General features: G+C 35.8%; 2 protein-coding genes, 1 long non-coding RNA gene and 4 other non-coding genes across 11 annotated transcripts; 4 read left to right on the forward strand and 3 right to left on the reverse strand.

Annotated features, from left to right (window-relative positions):
- Window positions 1-58: 58 nt before the first annotated feature.
- Window positions 59-1,781, reverse strand: LOC133680355 (LIM domain-containing protein WLIM1-like). Its single transcript, XM_062103253.1, has 5 exons — window positions 1,439-1,781; window positions 1,028-1,124; window positions 854-897; window positions 669-752; window positions 59-566 (listed from the first exon to the last, which is right to left on the reverse strand). The coding sequence occupies exons 1-5, from the start codon at window positions 1,574-1,576 to the stop codon at window positions 342-344; spliced, it is 588 nt and encodes a 195-aa protein (XP_061959237.1). The 5' UTR covers window positions 1,577-1,781; the 3' UTR covers window positions 59-341.
- Window positions 1,782-2,899: 1,118 nt separating this feature from the next.
- TRNAP-UGG (transfer RNA proline (anticodon UGG)) lies at window positions 2,900-2,971 on the forward strand. Its single transcript has one exon. It is a non-coding gene; the product is annotated as a tRNA-Pro (tRNA).
- A 3,199-nt stretch (window positions 2,972-6,170) lies between these two features.
- On the forward strand, window positions 6,171-6,242 carry TRNAP-UGG (transfer RNA proline (anticodon UGG)). Its single transcript has one exon. It is a non-coding gene; the product is annotated as a tRNA-Pro (tRNA).
- Window positions 6,243-6,450: 208 nt separating this feature from the next.
- LOC133679933 (uncharacterized) lies at window positions 6,451-11,530 on the reverse strand. 4 transcript variants are annotated; one of them, XR_009836233.1, is made up of 5 exons: window positions 11,261-11,530; window positions 10,631-10,723; window positions 9,663-9,958; window positions 9,471-9,577; window positions 6,451-8,244 (listed from the first exon to the last, which is right to left on the reverse strand). It is a non-coding gene; the product is annotated as an uncharacterized LOC133679933 (long non-coding RNA). The 4 variants fall into 4 exon arrangements; XR_009836232.1 differs by having other exon boundaries at window positions 6,451-6,927; window positions 8,142-9,577; XR_009836230.1 differs by having other exon boundaries at window positions 6,451-9,577.
- Window positions 7,699-7,770, forward strand: TRNAP-UGG (transfer RNA proline (anticodon UGG)). Its single transcript has one exon. It is a non-coding gene; the product is annotated as a tRNA-Pro (tRNA).
- Window positions 8,941-9,012, forward strand: TRNAP-UGG (transfer RNA proline (anticodon UGG)). The gene has a single exon. It is a non-coding gene; the product is annotated as a tRNA-Pro (tRNA).
- Window positions 11,531-12,433: 903 nt separating the features above from the next.
- On the reverse strand, window positions 12,434-15,579 carry LOC133679355 (ADP-ribosylation factor-like protein 8a). 2 transcript variants are annotated; one of them, XM_062101926.1, is made up of 7 exons: window positions 15,395-15,579; window positions 14,720-14,905; window positions 14,101-14,182; window positions 13,961-13,993; window positions 13,702-13,823; window positions 12,965-13,126; window positions 12,434-12,859 (listed from the first exon to the last, which is right to left on the reverse strand). In XM_062101926.1, exons 2-7 carry the CDS (start codon window positions 14,728-14,730, stop codon window positions 12,742-12,744), a joined length of 528 nt encoding a protein of 175 aa, XP_061957910.1. In that variant the 5' UTR covers window positions 14,731-14,905; window positions 15,395-15,579; the 3' UTR covers window positions 12,434-12,741. The 2 variants fall into 2 exon arrangements, with proteins under 2 accessions (XP_061957910.1, XP_061957909.1); XM_062101925.1 differs by lacking the exon at window positions 14,720-14,905.
- Window positions 15,580-16,219: the final 640 nt, after the last annotated feature.

Genomic DNA, 16,219 nt, shown 5'->3' on the forward strand with positions numbered 1-16,219 from the left:
GGTTGACGCAACTTTTTTCCTGTTGAATTGTTCACAGCTAAATAGAACACGGTGATAATTGTTCAGGACACCACAATCTTTACATATTTTGAGGAAACAGAGGATACAAACTGTGCCACGAAGTATCTTAGGTTACTAAATCTTGGCAGAAAATTCAACGATACATCATAGTCCCAACAAAATTACAGCCATAAGAAACCAACACATCTCACCTTACAAGTGAAAACTAATCCTTGACATACAGAAGAGAAGAAAAACCATGAAGAAACTGAACTGCCATGTATGGTAGGAAGGACATGAAAAGCAATAGCTAAAGATGGTGACAAGTAGTGTTTAGTTGATTATGATTCAGCAGCAATTTCTACAGCAGTGATGCTGACGACTGGATTTTTCTCACGTTCATTCTCAAGCTGACTGTAGTTTCCCTTCTCCTTGAAAAGTTGGATATGGTGATGCTTGCAGTAGAGTTTTCCCTCATGTGCAATGTAGTTAGATGGGCTTATAGTACAACCTCCATGGGTACACTTAAAACAGCTCCTGTGGTATGGAGTCCCATTTACCGTAACCTGTAAGAATATCAAAGACCACTCTTCAGAAAATGTTGGTCATTTTTAAGAGGATGGTCCTCTGATTCTATAGCTAAAGACCACACTTAAAACGGCTCTTACCTTCTCGATCGGATAGACAGTCTTGTCGCAGCCTACACATTTTTCTCTGGTGCCAGCAAACAAATTCGAAACTTTGCTGGCGTTCTATGAGACACATCAAGTTCAGTGTACTTAATTAGTGGATAGCAATTGAATAAAATAAATAGCATGAAACAACATACTTTCATTTCCAATCTTGAGATTACCTCATTATCAACAGGTTTTTCTGGTTTCACAATCTTCGGCGTTCCTGACAGAAATTAGTTATAGAAAGTGACAGGGCAAATTGAATTTAAGTTAGAATATTTTAACTAGCTATTGGTGATATTAAGAAGATTTGAAGCGTGTAAATTTTGATAATGGCTTGATTGTGCTTTTACCTTCAAAACTCTTGTCTAGACTGCCAGTTTTCTTGAAGAGTTGGTCATAATGAGGTCTGCAGTACAGAACCCCTTCAAAAGAACAGTAGTTGCTTAACTGCAAAACATAAAACAGAATGTCAACGAGTGCTCGTCAAGAAATTTAATGAGTAATTAATTGGCTAAAAAAAAAAGTTTTAACAAGCATTGAAATCTTGGGAATTTGGAACTAGATTGATACAAAGAAGAGTATTGTTGGATCTGATCAGAAGGAAACTTGATGAAAAAAATAGTTTGGCAAACAATATGAAAAAGACAATTCTGAAAAGAAGAATGTTTTCCTGAGACATCACAGTTCAAAGAAGATGCATAAAACATGGTCAAAAACAAAATGATCAAGAAAATTAAACATGAAAAAAGATTTTATGTTACCTTGAGGGTACCCCTGCAATGGTGGCATCTAAAGCAGGCCTTATGAAAAACCCTGTTATCAGCAGTTAACTTATCGACAAGATACACAGTCTTGTCACAAGCCATGCATTTTTGTTGAGTTCCTGCAAAGGCTGCCATATCCTTGTTCTCCCTTGAAGAAGAAGAAGAAGAAGAAGAGCAAAATGGGGAGCTAGAAACCTAAACACTTGTGCACCAGTTGTGATATTTCTCGTCTGTTTTCTGTCTTTGGCTCGATTATTATAGCGAGGACAAGGAAGCGTAGCTGATGACTTCGAAGGAGATTAAAAGCAATCAAAGGGTTGCAGCGAATTGCGGGTGACATGAAAGCAAATTTGTACATGATTGATAGGAATGGTCTGGCCACTTAGCTATCATTTGTCCGATTTCTAAGCAATTTCTTATCAGATGTAATCATTATATTTTCTTTCTTTACTCTTGGGAGGTCCAGTTCTAGCTTTTAGCTCCAAGATTTATTAAAGATCTCATCTCATCTAGTTTTAGTTTTAGAAAGAATCCTCATATTTTGATTTTGATTGCTACATCTAGTTTGTGTTTGGTTAACGATAATAGAAATGAGAAAAATGTGTTTGAATTCATATTTTAAAGTGAATTTCTAACCTTTCAAAACACGAGGTACACGGAACATGTTCTTTTATTTCCGCCATCTCGAGATAGTAATGGGAATCGTAGAAAATACAACATGCATGATAGATAACAACAGGATGGTAGAAGTTGGTTAATGAGGCAATTTAAAATCGGAGAAAAAGGAGCTATTATTCGATATAAAGATGATTTACTAGGTAGATCGGAACAGAACAGGATGAGTTAATCTTTTCACAAAGGTGGTGGGTCTAAAACTAGAATATCATCATGAAGCTGGTAGCTGGGCGCCTTGTTACTTTCTCTTTCGTTTTCATATTTTAAGGATCGTTTGATTACTTTTTCCATGAGTTATAATTAGTGATTCACTAGATGGATAATCTTTTTAATATTAGGCATCAATCGAAGTTTTTTTTTAATGATGCTGCATATAACTAGTGACCAGTGAGCAACTGGATTCATGTAAAATTGTCTTCGGCCACACGCCAGCATAATTAATGACAAGACTTTTCAATAAAATCTGAGTATTGTCGGAAAATGTGGTTTGTCATACCACATCATCTAGTGCACTCTCAGGTCATCTGTTCATATCTCAAATGTTCCGGCTAAAGCTCAAAACACAGGCACAAGCAAGCTGATGTGAATATTATTACATCTTCACGTCTACATTTATATTTTATAATATGGCCAAACGACATCTTTATGTCAGTGGGAGGCATTTTACCTGGAGATGCCTTTCTATACTTGAGTTAAGTTGTGAAATGACACCTAGTTCGAATCTCCTATCACTTGGTTTGTTTGTAGATTAAATACTTAAGGTTTTTCTCCTCACACAACAGTGGGCGTTTGGTCTAGTGGTATGATTCTCGCTTTGGGTGCGAGAGGTCCCGAGTTCGATTCTCGGAACGCCCCCATTAAATGAGATCCACCTCGGCTAACGAAGTAGACACAATAATATGACTCTTCGGTCTTTTCTTTTTCTAATTTTTTTTATGCGAATAGATTAATGATAATTAAGCCATGCAAAAACTCAAGGCGGGGTATTAATTGCCAGGTATAGTATGAAAGAGCACAGCCAATTTTCCGCTCCGTTTTTAGCTTTTGCACTCTATCACATCCCACCAGCCACATTCTCCACTTCAAGAGGGAATAACGGCAAAAAATTATGGCAGCCAAGTTGATAAAAAAATTCATGATAAATACTACGAATTGGGATTTTGGTCTAGAAGTATAATTCTTGCTTTGCCTGCGAGCTCAGATTACAGTGGAATATTTTAGCCAATGAAAGCTGACGCTAAACTAACATGAAAGTATCGCATGGTCCTGCTATCTTGTTTTCGCAACAAAACTCTTCCCAGTGAGTATACATCTTCACATGGTGCTGCAATCAGGACGACCAAGCTAGGATCTTATCTGTGTCTAGCCTCATCCATCTGGTAAAATAAGAGCCGTAGCCGTTTAGTAGTGGCATGAGCACAAAGAACGACCACATTAGAGAATGAAAACACTGTAGTGGATCATGGTAAATGGATATGTTACCCATGTTATCAAAATTTCTCATGAATATACACCGCTCTAGGTGAGGATGGCCTCCTTAAGGCCCAACTGTGAGAAACCTGGTTTTCATGTCCAGAAATTAGTTCGAAGATGCCCATCATTAAAAAATAAAAAAAAACAACACAAAAACTCAACTTCCAACGTGCAGGCTTTGCATCCCTCGCTAGCATATCAACAAAAACTCATCTCAATGAGAAACTCCATTCAATTTCATACAGGACCATATCATAGTGAAGCCTTAATCTAAGTAAGCAAAAGAATAGTTAGAAGACAAATGAAAAACATAAACAGATGGGTGCGAGAGGTCCCGAGTTCGATTCTTGGAATGCCCCAGCTTCATTCGCTTTTGGTTTGGAGAACTCAGAAAATTGGCATTTGATCTGGTGGTATGATTCTCGCTTTTGATGTAAGAGTTCCTGAGTTACATTCTTGTAATGCCCCCAGTTTAATTCATATTTTTAAATCACCAACCAACATATTATTTTTCAGGTTAATTTTAAAATAATTGCCAACTATTACCTAGCTCCAACTTGTAGCTGCACTTGTTTTATTACAAACAGCACATGATAAATATCACTAGCTGGGCATTTGGTCTAGTGGTATGATTCTCGCTTTGGGTGCGAGAGGTCCCGAGTAACATATGATTTTCTTCATCATTCTATAGAATGCATATGATTTTCCATCTTCTATAATAACATTTTTAACGTAACATGCGGAGCCGAATATCCAGCCAGGGGTCAAACGAAGAAAACTACGATATAACATTTTTATATTCAGACATATTAGCTATGCCAAATTGAAAAATAGATTAGCAGACGCTTATACCAAGTTGGACAGGCTAGAAAGATTCCTGTATCAAGCATGATAAATTAAATAATGTATCCATTATTATTAACACAAGTAGACAAAAGTACCAATTAATCAAACGTAATAAATAACTTTGGAAGTCATTTGCATGCAAGTCGCTTTAAAAACTGCAAGAATCAAAGAGACCAGAAGCTGATGACCCGCTATATAGAATTCACTTTAAATAGCACGGCCTTCATGGATAAAATATTTTGAGAAACGGGCAAACTTCAGCAACTAGGGTGCCAGAGGTCCCGAGTTCAATCCTCGGAATGCCCCTTTTGGCTCACTAAAATCTGCCAATCAATATGCTTTTTTTTTTCTTCCTTAGCAGACGACAATTTGAAATATTTTAGCAAAGGAAACTAACCTCAACCCAACTGTGGTCAGCTGCAAATCCTGGTATATGTTTTCTGACAAGCACAAGCCTCTTCCCAATGAATTATGAGTGAATATATGACTACGGTGCTCAAATCAAGATAAGCAAGCAAGGAATATACCTGTGTCTAGCCTCGTTCATCAAGAAAAGAAGAGCCATTTACTTACCCTGCCAGTAGTTTTAATATTAAGAATAACCTACCAAAGACAACCAAATTGGGGAAGACAAGCACCCCAGCACCAGCACCCTAAAATGCACACACATACATGAGTGTGCGTTCATTTTTTACAGCTTCACACAAAAGAAAGTTCTGCCATTTTCTTAGCATGGCATTTTCTGATCACCTTTCCACCTAACTCGCCAGTCATCTCATCCCTACCCCAAATTAAATATTAAGTTATGCTGCTAAGCATCCTAGATTCCTAGTATTAGAACAACTCATAAAGCATAAACTATCTAATTGAAACTTCATTCCATTCGTACAGACTCAACACAAGCCGTGTAGCATCAGATTCCAAATGGAATGTACCTTGTGTAAGGCTCAATGATAGAGTTACCATCTTTATCTCGATATCAGAGCAGCACTTGAAAAAGAACCTGCAAACAGTAAGCTACATGGTTTGCAAAGTCTGATTGATCATTGCATCATCTAATGATTGCCTTTGGAATGAATAATGAGCATGGCCAACTAGATGGTTTCCCCCTAAATCTAATTATATCATCACGAAATCATTCTGCAAGATTCTGCTACATATAGATTTCAGACGCAGAATTTATCAGGATGTTGAAATATTTGCATGCGAGGACCTCAAAATGTTATGAAGTATGAATATTGTGAAGCCATGCCGTCATCCTTTGGGTAAAAATATAACGCGTCCTTTCTGAGAAACTAGCTCGGGCACAAGGAAACGGAGAAGACTCGAAGACTCAAAAGTTGGAGCAAATTTGGGTCATCTGAGATTCTGAGGCAGTCAATATATTTATCATTAATGAAATGAACATATATGGACACTTATATATTCATCCTAGCCTTTGATTGTTCCAATTAGGAGTAAAGAAAAGAAAAAGGTCTGGTATAAAGAAGCTAACACAACATGAAATCTAAGAGGTTGGGAATGTGGCTTGAAGTGATTACATAAATACAGATCTCAACAAGCATAAATGCATTTATAATTTCTGCACCCCATCCTAACTAAGAACTCACCAAAGCACAACAGAAAATGTTTAAAGATTCAACCAATATAATGTTTCTAATTCACTTTAAAGTAAAAGGAGGAGGTGGAGGTACAATATGTTGATTACAATTTAGAGGAAAGAAGAACATCAAACGGGCATTTGGTCTAGTGGTATGATTCTTGCTTTGGGTGCAAGAGGTCCCGAGTTCGATTCTCGGAATGCCCCAATTCTGCCTTTTTAATCAATTTGATCGTTTCCAAATGACAGCCACAATTTTAATATTCTGAGCGGAATATCCAACCAGAAAGCTATGATATGAGATTCTGATATATTCCAAAATATTAATTTCTGACAAGATTCCATGGCAAAGAAATATATATTTTTTTTGAAGTAAACATTAGAGATTGAAAACAAGGTGAACAAGCTAAAAAGATTCCTGCATCAAGCATTCTAAATTCAAACATTCAGTACCATTACCCTCTGTATACACAAGTTCCAATTGATCCAAAGAGTGAAAAAGAACTTTTAGAAGTTATTCACTCTTTAACATACCAGGGAAATGACATAAGAAACTTCATTCAAATCCAAGAGACCAGAAACTGTTGAACCACAAGAAAAGAATTCACTTCAAATTTATCAGAAACTTCATGCAAAGAGAATTAGAAAAATCAGCCTCGGCAATTGGGCATTTGGTCTAGTGGTATGATTCTTGCTTAAGGTGCGAGAGGTCCCAAGTTCAATTCTCGGAATGCCCCTTCACATGTAGAAGGTTCTGATATCTTGAATGTGGCATTTTGTGATCAGCTTTCCACCACACTCGCCATTCATCCCTTCCCCGCTTATTTGCTATACTTTCAAGCTATGCTACCATGCATCCTCACATCATAACTACTCATGAATGGCGTACTATCTAGCAAGAAACTCCATTGATAAGTACTCAACTCTTATCACTAAACATAATTATGACATGTTGCCTAACATGAAACGTCACTGATAGAATCAACTCTAGTCAATCAGCACAACTAAGCCTAATTTAACTGTAGACTAAAACAAAAATAATTCCCAGTTCTGTGCCTTCTAGAGTCCTGACTTGGTAAATATGTAATATTTTCAGACAAGGATCTCAAAATATTATGACAAATGAATATTACATTTTAGTTGATTTGCATCATAATTGAAAAATATTCCAGAATAGAGATCATATTGTAATTAACATTTTCACAGAGAATGCAGCAAGAGGTGCTGAAGCAAAGAAGATGAATTGTGAAGCACACATCCTCTGCAGTAAAATATTATCTTCCCCCGGAGCAACTAAACGGAAAAATATTTCAAATACTCAAATTTTGTGCCAAATAATGTCATTTGTGGCATTTTATTCATTCGTCACAATGAAAATAAACATATACATGTGTGTCTGTACATTTATACACGCATATTGAGACGCATAACCATCCCTGCTTTTGTCTCTAGCAATTGGGGAAAAGAAAAGGAATCCACTCTAGAGGATTTCTATACAGTTTTTTGCATTCCATCCACTAGAGGAATGGAAATAAGACCTGCCAAAAGGCCTGACAATAGAAAATGTTTGATCCACTGGAGTGGCTACAACTCACTTTAAAATTATCAGGAGCAATAGTAGAAGACATTAATTAACATTTAAATAAAATACACATCAAGAAATGGGCATTTGGTCTAGTGGTATGATTCTCGCTTTGGGTGCGAGAGGTCCCGAGTTCGATTCTCGGAATGCCCCAAAAATTTTCCAGTCAGATTTTAAGGATTCAGTTTCTAATAATTTTTTATTTCCATTTTTTTATTATTTATTTTTTGGGGTAGGTTCTCATATTATTGTTACAAAAATTGACCTAGCCCTGTGATCTAGTCAAAGTCAACTTCAATACAATATGACAACGTCAGAATACACATACAATATGAGTGCCTTTCAGATAAGATCCTACATCATGGAAATTGACAAGTAAAGAACAGTTGGTTGTGAAATCAAGGCAGGAAATCTAGAAATGTGCTTGTGCACAAGCAATCAAACAAAACCATGTATGGCATACCTCAACCCTGCCAAATGTATGAAAACATTTTGAGAGCCAAAATTAGACAATAGAAACATACCATTGTTTGGACATTCTTTACATAGCAGTGATGTGAATTTGTTCACCGTATTGAGAAGAACACCTCACCAGAATATGACTGGTCTATTTCTTCTTACAACCTTCTAATAACACCAGAAAAGAACATCTGGTCAAGGACTGCAGCAGGCAACACCAAATAAAGGAGATACAATTTTGAGGGATATAAGCTGCAAAGTTAAATCAGATAAATCAAAAGGGAAATTAATTTCTTACAGCAGGTAAGATTTGACTAGAAAGAGCCAAAAGGCACCGTTGTACTAGTATATTAATTGACCACCGCTCAACTCAAAACTCTCACTTAACCCAGAAACTTTTCTCAGAACATTTTTTATCAATAAATTGAGAAGAAATGCTTCATTTTATGGGTGGACAGAACAACATTAAAACCTGAAAACAGATTGCCATCTAGAGTCCAGTGTTCACTCGGAGTTCCCAACTGCAAGTGCAATAAAGAGCCAGTAGAACTACACAAAAAATCAGTGGTTCTCAATTTACACCATAGAAACTTTGATCCTTTGGAGAGAAATGTACTATTTATTAACTAAAATAAAGGCATTAGACTTGAAACTTATTTACTAAAAGAAAGGCATTAGACTTGAAACTCAAATGATTACTCTTTCCACTCTTTTTGCTAGAAAAGAGGTCATAAAACCAATAAGAAGACTGGCACACCTCAAAGTGTCATGGCTAATTGACCTTCCAGGGGAAAACTATGCTGTATACCTTCAACTTGCGGTTGTAAGAGCATTAAGACAGATTGTCATAATATATCATCGGCTGGGCATTTGGTCTAGTGGTATGATTCTCGCTTTGGGTGCGAGAGGTCCCGAGTTTGATTCTCGGAATGCCCCATTTTTCACTCTAGCCATAATGTTTGGTTTTCTCTCTTCCACATGGCAGCTTTAACGTGTAGAGCAGAATTGTCAGCCTAAGGTCAAACTGAAAAACTATGATATTAAAATTTTGATATTCAGATATGTCAGTCTTTCAACAAGATTCTGTGCCACGGTATTGGAAATAAATAAATCAGCAGAGTTAACAAGGAGGGAAAGGTACATATATGCCTGCATCAAGCGTGATGAACTAATTGTTTAATATCTCTAAACAAGTTTCAACTGATTGACGGCCTTGTGGATTCAGGAATTTAATGATTCATGTAAATTTTAGGCTCCCAGAAAGTTGAAAATTCATATAGTTTTAGTTTTCAGTTTCAAACATTTTAGCAAAGAACCTAAAGTCAACTCTAACAGTAAAACATAATATATTAAAGAAAATTCAGATACATTTCTTTTATGGTAAGATTCATTACCAATAAGCTGACCAATAAATAAGCAGACTTTGCTGAAATCAAGGTATGAAAGAAAGGCTCACATCTGTCACTGGCTTCAGCCATAGGAAAAAGTCATTTACCTGAACCTGCCAAATAGTGTACGCATCAATTTGATGCAACAAATTCAGTAACTCAATTGACATGACAAAAATAAGAGAACAGAAAACATACCCAAAGCTAATTTTAATGCAAGAGTTGATGCTGCAGCATGGGAAAGATTTTAAAAGTCAACTTGTATAGCAACAAATCAAAAGGTTTGGTCTGTTCGGCATAGCATTGTAGTGATCAGCTTTCTGCCAAATGTATAGTCAGCTCAGTCCTGTCACGTATCTAAAATGGTAGGATATATATCTAAAATGGTAGGATATATAATGTCAAAGCAGCTTGTAATCGATATTCATGCCTTCAACACATTTATCAATATAAGCCTTTCTGTTTCTGCAACATTTTACTCAATGTAGTAGAGCCTGTCAATGTTCGAAGGAAAAGAAAATCTTAAGAAGAACCTTCAGTGATACAAATCATGGTTAAGAAACTCAGGAATGCATCTGATTAAGTTGGTGAATATGAAAAAATTTAGTTAGACAATTCAAAGTGAATGAGACAAATTCTCAGGGTGTAAAGCAACCAATTCCAGCATAGAATGGCCATTTTCCTGTTTCAGAAATTCAATGACCATTTAGGTTTTGCTTTCCCAGATCACAAAGGGCATTTGGTCTAGTGGTATGATTCTCACTTTGGGTGCGAGAGGTCCCGAGTATGATTCTCAGAATGCCCCGTTAGAATCTTGCTATTCATGAGAGGTTGCAATCAGTTCTTTTTTTTCTTTTTTTGCCCAAACTTTATAGAATATTTAGAGAATCACAGAAAATTAAATCCCAACTCAACCCACATGGAATAAATAAATGGAGTTGACTTCTGAGATGAGAATGCAAGATGGAACCAGAGACATCATGTTACAGCAGAATATTCATGGTCCAGTCACAACATCATGTTAGAAAAGAAGTTCCACAGCAAACAGTTTGATTGGTAAATGATTGCAGAAAAATAACAACAGTGACAAATATCTGATTTACTATAGGTCACCAAAAATTACTAGGAATGGACTGCACAGATAACAAATATGTACTGAATACTACCTTGGAACAACAAGATTTAAGTTTAGGCTTCGTAAATGAAAATATTCTGCAGCCTGATTAGGTGCAAGAGGCCCTCAATTTTGTCCACCCTTGCTGCCAAAGCACAGACAGTGGTGAAGCATATGGAATTCACGAAGCATGCCTGTAAACTTATTAGTTTTACAAGCCCTAATTGGATGTTCTATTACAAAATAATGCTCGAGTACGATTGGCAACACAGTCATCGGTCATAAAGTAAGATAAACCACAATATCCTGTGCATGGAATATAAAACAAAACAACAAATATACGATCTCCATTGCATACAGCCACAACACGAGGCAAAAAAAACACGGAAATAAAGGGTACAAGAATATGCAACCAGACATCTAGTCCAGTATTATAACTCTTGAAATCCAACAAAACAGGATTATATTAATGGCTTATACAGAATAGAATCTCACACCAAATAAAAGGAAAAGCCTAAAAAAAAAATTTAAAAAAAGAGTGCCGCAACTACACTTGGCAAAAGCTGCAACCCAGAAGTTTTCACAAAACAAAACAAAACAACCACCAGCACATAAAATCCACATAACAAACAAAAATAACCAGAACCCACAAATTATCACTACAAGTTGTCACTTCTAATACCTTTAATTTGTCAACTCAATTATACTCTACATTCGGAGAGAGAGTAGACGGTTAGTGGTTACAATACAGGCACACATAGCCCGAAAACGTTCCACGGGGGATGTCACTGTTGATACTCCATTCGAGTGCCAGGAAAACAGTGGGAAGGGAAGAGAAAATGAGGACAGGATTTTCGAAGTCGTTTTCTCTACACTTCTCCTCGGTTTTCCAGGCAAACAAACAAACCATGATAAGTGTGCATTTGACTGAGGTCAAAACTCGAAAAAGCCAAAAGATAAGACAGTTGTTGGTTTCCAATTTGGTTGGTTGGGTGGTTGGTTTTATTACGGGAAACAACATCAAGTGCTCAGGTGTTTTTCAAATATTTATGTATGCTACCGTTTTTAGGTTATATAACTGTACTTGGATTATTATATAATCAGGGTTGTCGCCTTAACAGCAGTGGCCCATAGACATCAAGGCCTACGCTAAGCTACTTTAATATTGGTTTCTAAAGCAAACTAGGAGGATGGTGACGGGGATTATAACCCGAGGTGGGTTTTTGTATTTGGTTAATAAGTGATAGGGATTGGTTTTTAAAGTATTTTTATTTAAAAATTTATTAAAATAAATTTATTTTATTTTTAATATTAATATATTAAAATAATCTGAAAATCTTTGTTTAGCAAATTTTAATCAGTGATCTTTATTTTTCTGCCTTCTTTTTAGATAGGATCCACGAGTCCAACTGGGAGATTTCTACTCTTGCGGTGTCACTGACTAACTAAAATGTTATTTCTTTCACGCCTGAGCAAAGATTTGTTATTTGTGGCCTGCTTTTTGACAGCGATACCTTTTTACGAGTCCCTCAACTAGAACTAGGCCATAGGTGTTACAGTTTAAACCACAACCAAAAATTGGTCTCGACCACGGGTGTACCATGCATGCACAGCAGCTATTCCATAGGAATGTAACCATCAGTTTAAAAATTTAATTCCTAATGTTTTTTAAAATATTTTTTTATTTAAAAATATATTAAGATAATATTTTTTATTTTAAAAAATTTATTTTTAATATCATCATATTAAAATAATTTAAAAATATTTAAAAATATTAATTTAAAAAAATAATCAAATTTTTAAAAAAATACTTTAAATAGATCCGGTTCTACCAAGTACCAGCATCTCAAAGAAATACAAAAGTGCCAATACGGGCAAAGACCATTATTCATTGAAAATCACTGTGTCGCAAGTTTGTACTAGGAAATCACACTAATTGATTAATATTTGTCCATAAAAATCAAACCAGTACGCAACCAAACATTACTAGTGTGTCAATAACACTTGGACGTGAACTCAAATGATACATACATTAACTAGAGCCCACAGGAGAAATGAAAGACAATGGTCAGACATCGATAACCCAGTTAGACACAGCAGACGAACTTTAACTAGCAACTCAAAATCGTGGCTGCGAAAGCTGAAAAGTACAGGAACTGATGCTCAATTCTTTGATTTTGAATGTTTTACAAGCCAGTCAATAACTGTATCGATGTTGGTTGAGTTCTTGCATGAGATCATGTAGCAGCATACTTCTCTGTCGGTGATGGACTTAAGCCCCCTGCACAGAATAACATAATTCTTAGCATAAAATGCTCTGAACACTGATAATACAAAATTGTTTTACAGCCTCCTGCATGCATCTTAAGATATCTAGTGAACTTACATTTGTTCCATAAAATCTTCCTTAGACAAGGATCCTGGTTTGTCAATCTTATTTCCCAGTACTAACAAAGGGATACCACTCAATGACGGTTTACTCAAAAGATCATGAAGTTCACTTTTTGAGACAGATAAATTATCATAATCAGCAGCATCCACGACATATCTGCATGAAAAAACAAAGAAAAACAAATAATATATAATTCATTAAGCTGGTTTACCAGACAGTGGATAGTAAAAGATATCTTATCCATAAACAAATTTTTGAACAACATGAAGAGTCACTTATTTAACTGGTTTCAGCACCCTCATGACAAAAATGGTACATTGTACTCCTCATGCTTAGCTTTGAAATACAAAGGTGCATATGCAACAGAGAGTGCTATAAACATAAACCATAATGTAGATGAAAGGGCCAAAGTGGAAATGCAACTCTTCTATTTAGGGCACTGCATAAATAGGATCTTCTACATCCAAAGTCTCTTGCAATGACACTATAAAAGCACTTCAACTGAAATCACAGAAAAACATCCCCAGCAATTACTATGAGAGATTATTATCCCTAAAAGACCGGCTAACACATGTTTTTTTCACAAAGGAGAAAAAAATAAAGAACAAAACAAAAGACAAAACATCATCTGTAATTATTAATAAGCAATGAACATGTTTAAAACTAATATAATGAGAGTCTTCCAAGTTCAAAGACAGTGTTATGAGAATATTAAGCAGTGTGAGACATACACAATGGCCGAAACTGCACGACAATATCTCTCCCACATACTACGGAATCGTGGTTGACCTCCGAGATCCCACAACTTTATTGTGACATTGCCTTTTGTAACCTTCCTCATATTAAATCCAACCTGATGATGAAAGAGGTGACTTGAATGTCAATAGGATTAATGTGATAGTGATATAAAAAGAATTACAGGCAGAATGAAAACTTCTTAGGCAAAATTTTCTGCATAATGGAATGACAATTTGTGAGATAACGGCTTACTGTTGGGATCATGTCTTCACTATATCCACCAGTCTAGAATCAACAGCCAGAAACAAAAATACAGCCATCAGCATCCAAACCAAAGGAGGAGAGAAACATATAAAATATAGATCACGCCTCTCACAAGAACTCTTACTTACCGCAATAACATTTACAAGAGAAGTCTTCCCAGCATTCTGAAGTCCTATTAGAGACAGCTCCATTTCTTGCTTGAAAAAGAGACTACAACCATTAAATAAAAATAATTAGAAAGAAAGATTAAATTATGTGTAAAAGTCTTTCCAGGTTAGATAGCAACAGAAAAGATGAGCAGCATGGATGACTGGTCATTTCAACCCAAACAGGCTCGCAATTTAAAATGAGAAGCTCACAATCCAAGAGTGAAAATTCATGTCAACCATCTCAATAGTTCAGACAAGGACATTCAAATACAAACAAACGGTCTACCCTAATGCAAAGGCTTCCCAGAAGCTAACTTTTCACACATAGAGATCTTCAAAGCCCATCCAAAAAGAATAAGGAGTGAAGAGGCCAGTGGTAATAAGGTTTAATGATCTCACAGAATATGTTTTTCACAGCAAAGGCTACAAAATAAATGACTTTCAAAAGGCAGGGTACACTACTTGGGAATCAAAATCTCTTCGATTATTTTAAAAACCAGTAAACTGTTCAATACAAATTGAACTTTTCCCACTCGTTGTGGAAAGTTGAAAGAAGAACAAACAAGACTCAAACGTAGAGACAAAAACAGAGTCGAACCAACAAGACATTGTATGATAGAGCTGCCGGCATACTACAGAACACCGTGTTTCCCTTTTTCACGCTGCTTATGAAACATCATGTATAGAATTCAGTGCAACCAAAGCATTACAGCTTCAAATTCTCAAATAACTGTGAAGGAAAACGGTAGTTGATACAGCCATGCGCTTCCATCAAAAAGTGATGCTGCTCCAGTTCAAAAAATCACGGTATCAAGTTCACGGAGCTTTAAAGAGGTTAAACTGACGAATTCTATGCTCCGAATAACCAATTAAAACTAATTCCAGGCGTTGAAAATCAAGTATTACATCTAAAGCATCCTGTGATTTCATATAAACAAACAGCCATTAAACAGTCAACCAAATAATATCACCTACCAATAAACTCTTAAAACAAATTCCACGTTCTCCCTTCAAATATCTTAACCAAGAATTTCAAATTTCATATAAATCCCCCATTAGATTCCCAATTAAGTTTTATAAAACAATAATCTGAGCCTTTTCATTTATAGGTTAATTTGACACTAAAACTATCAATTAAAATCAAAACTCAAATAGCAATTTAAGCCCCAAATCTCCAGCTATCAATCTTTATAACCAAACCAAGCAACAAAAGAAAAGAAAAGTCCCAAACTTTCTCGACATCCAAACAGAAACACAGGGATGCAAAGGTTACCTTCGTATCCAGTTGAGAAAAGCTTCCCATAATCCCATCTTTTTCAGTCAGGAATTTGAAAAATTAGGTTTTGAAATTGAAGCTAGAAAAGGAAGGGACAAAAAAAATAAGGATCCGTAATTGGTTGATACAAAGGAGAGACAATAAAGGGACGGGCGGTATGTTTTAGCTGTTTTTTTTCTTTCTTTAATTGTTATTTATTTTTCCTTTCAATGATTGAAATCTAATTCCCTCCCTGTTTCTTTTAAAAATCGAAACGCCAGATAATAACAATCTTTCCACGCGCCATGAGACAGGGTGGTGGATCTCAACCAATTAAGTTGTGTTTGTACGTTGTGAGGATCTAAATGGTGAAGTAGATGCACGCGCTTGAGGTGAAATGGAGAGAGACGGTGTGGAATGTATTCATACCGAATACGATTACGTTATGGAGTAGCGCAAAGGATTTTGCTTTTTTATATCCACGCGATATGAAAGAGCTTGGTAGTTGGGACCAATTATAGTGGTAGCTGGGACCAATTATAGTGGTAGCTGGCCAATGAGCGAGTGACAGTCACTTCTTGGTTTCAATAAAAAAATATCACATGAAGATGCTAGGAAATTGAAAATATTTATATCTCGTGGTTAAATTCAATTATCTCTATTTTTTAATACTAACAGATAACCATTGATAAATTGATAGGATTGGCAATAGATCTATCTTGATATGAATCCATATATAATCAAACAAATCGAGTATATATTTTTTATAACACAGGTTGAATCAATTAACAACAGTTAAAATAATTATAGTTTTTATTCTATATCACCTCACAAAATATTATT

Source organism: Populus nigra, chromosome 19, assembly GCF_951802175.1.
Source record: "Populus nigra chromosome 19, ddPopNigr1.1, whole genome shotgun sequence".
Taxonomy (NCBI): domain Eukaryota; kingdom Viridiplantae; phylum Streptophyta; class Magnoliopsida; order Malpighiales; family Salicaceae; genus Populus; species Populus nigra.

What these genes read in the sequence shown, in the direction of transcription:
- LOC133680355 (XM_062103253.1), bottom strand. Translation starts at nt 1,576, where the DNA reads ATGGCAGCCTTTGCAGGAACTCAACAAAAATGCATGGCTTGTGACAAG. An exon ending in TCTAGACAAGAGTTTTGAAG is followed by an intron (nt 898 to 1,027) that starts GTAAAAGCACAA and finishes AATTTCTGTCAG; the next exon opens with GAACGCCGAAGATTGTGAAA. An exon ending in AAAAACCTGTTGATAATGAG is followed by an intron (nt 753 to 853) that starts GTAATCTCAAGA and finishes TGTGTCTCATAG; the next exon opens with AACGCCAGCAAAGTTTCGAA.
- LOC133679355 (XM_062101925.1), bottom strand. Translation starts at nt 15,432, where the DNA reads ATGGGATTATGGGAAGCTTTTCTCAACTGGATACGAAG. An exon ending in CTCTTGTAAATGTTATTGCG is followed by an intron (nt 13,994 to 14,100) that starts GTAAGTAAGAGT and finishes TGTTGATTCTAG; the next exon opens with ACTGGTGGATATAGTGAAGA. An exon ending in GTGAAGACATGATCCCAACA is followed by an intron (nt 13,824 to 13,960) that starts GTAAGCCGTTAT and finishes TTTCATCATCAG; the next exon opens with GTTGGATTTAATATGAGGAA.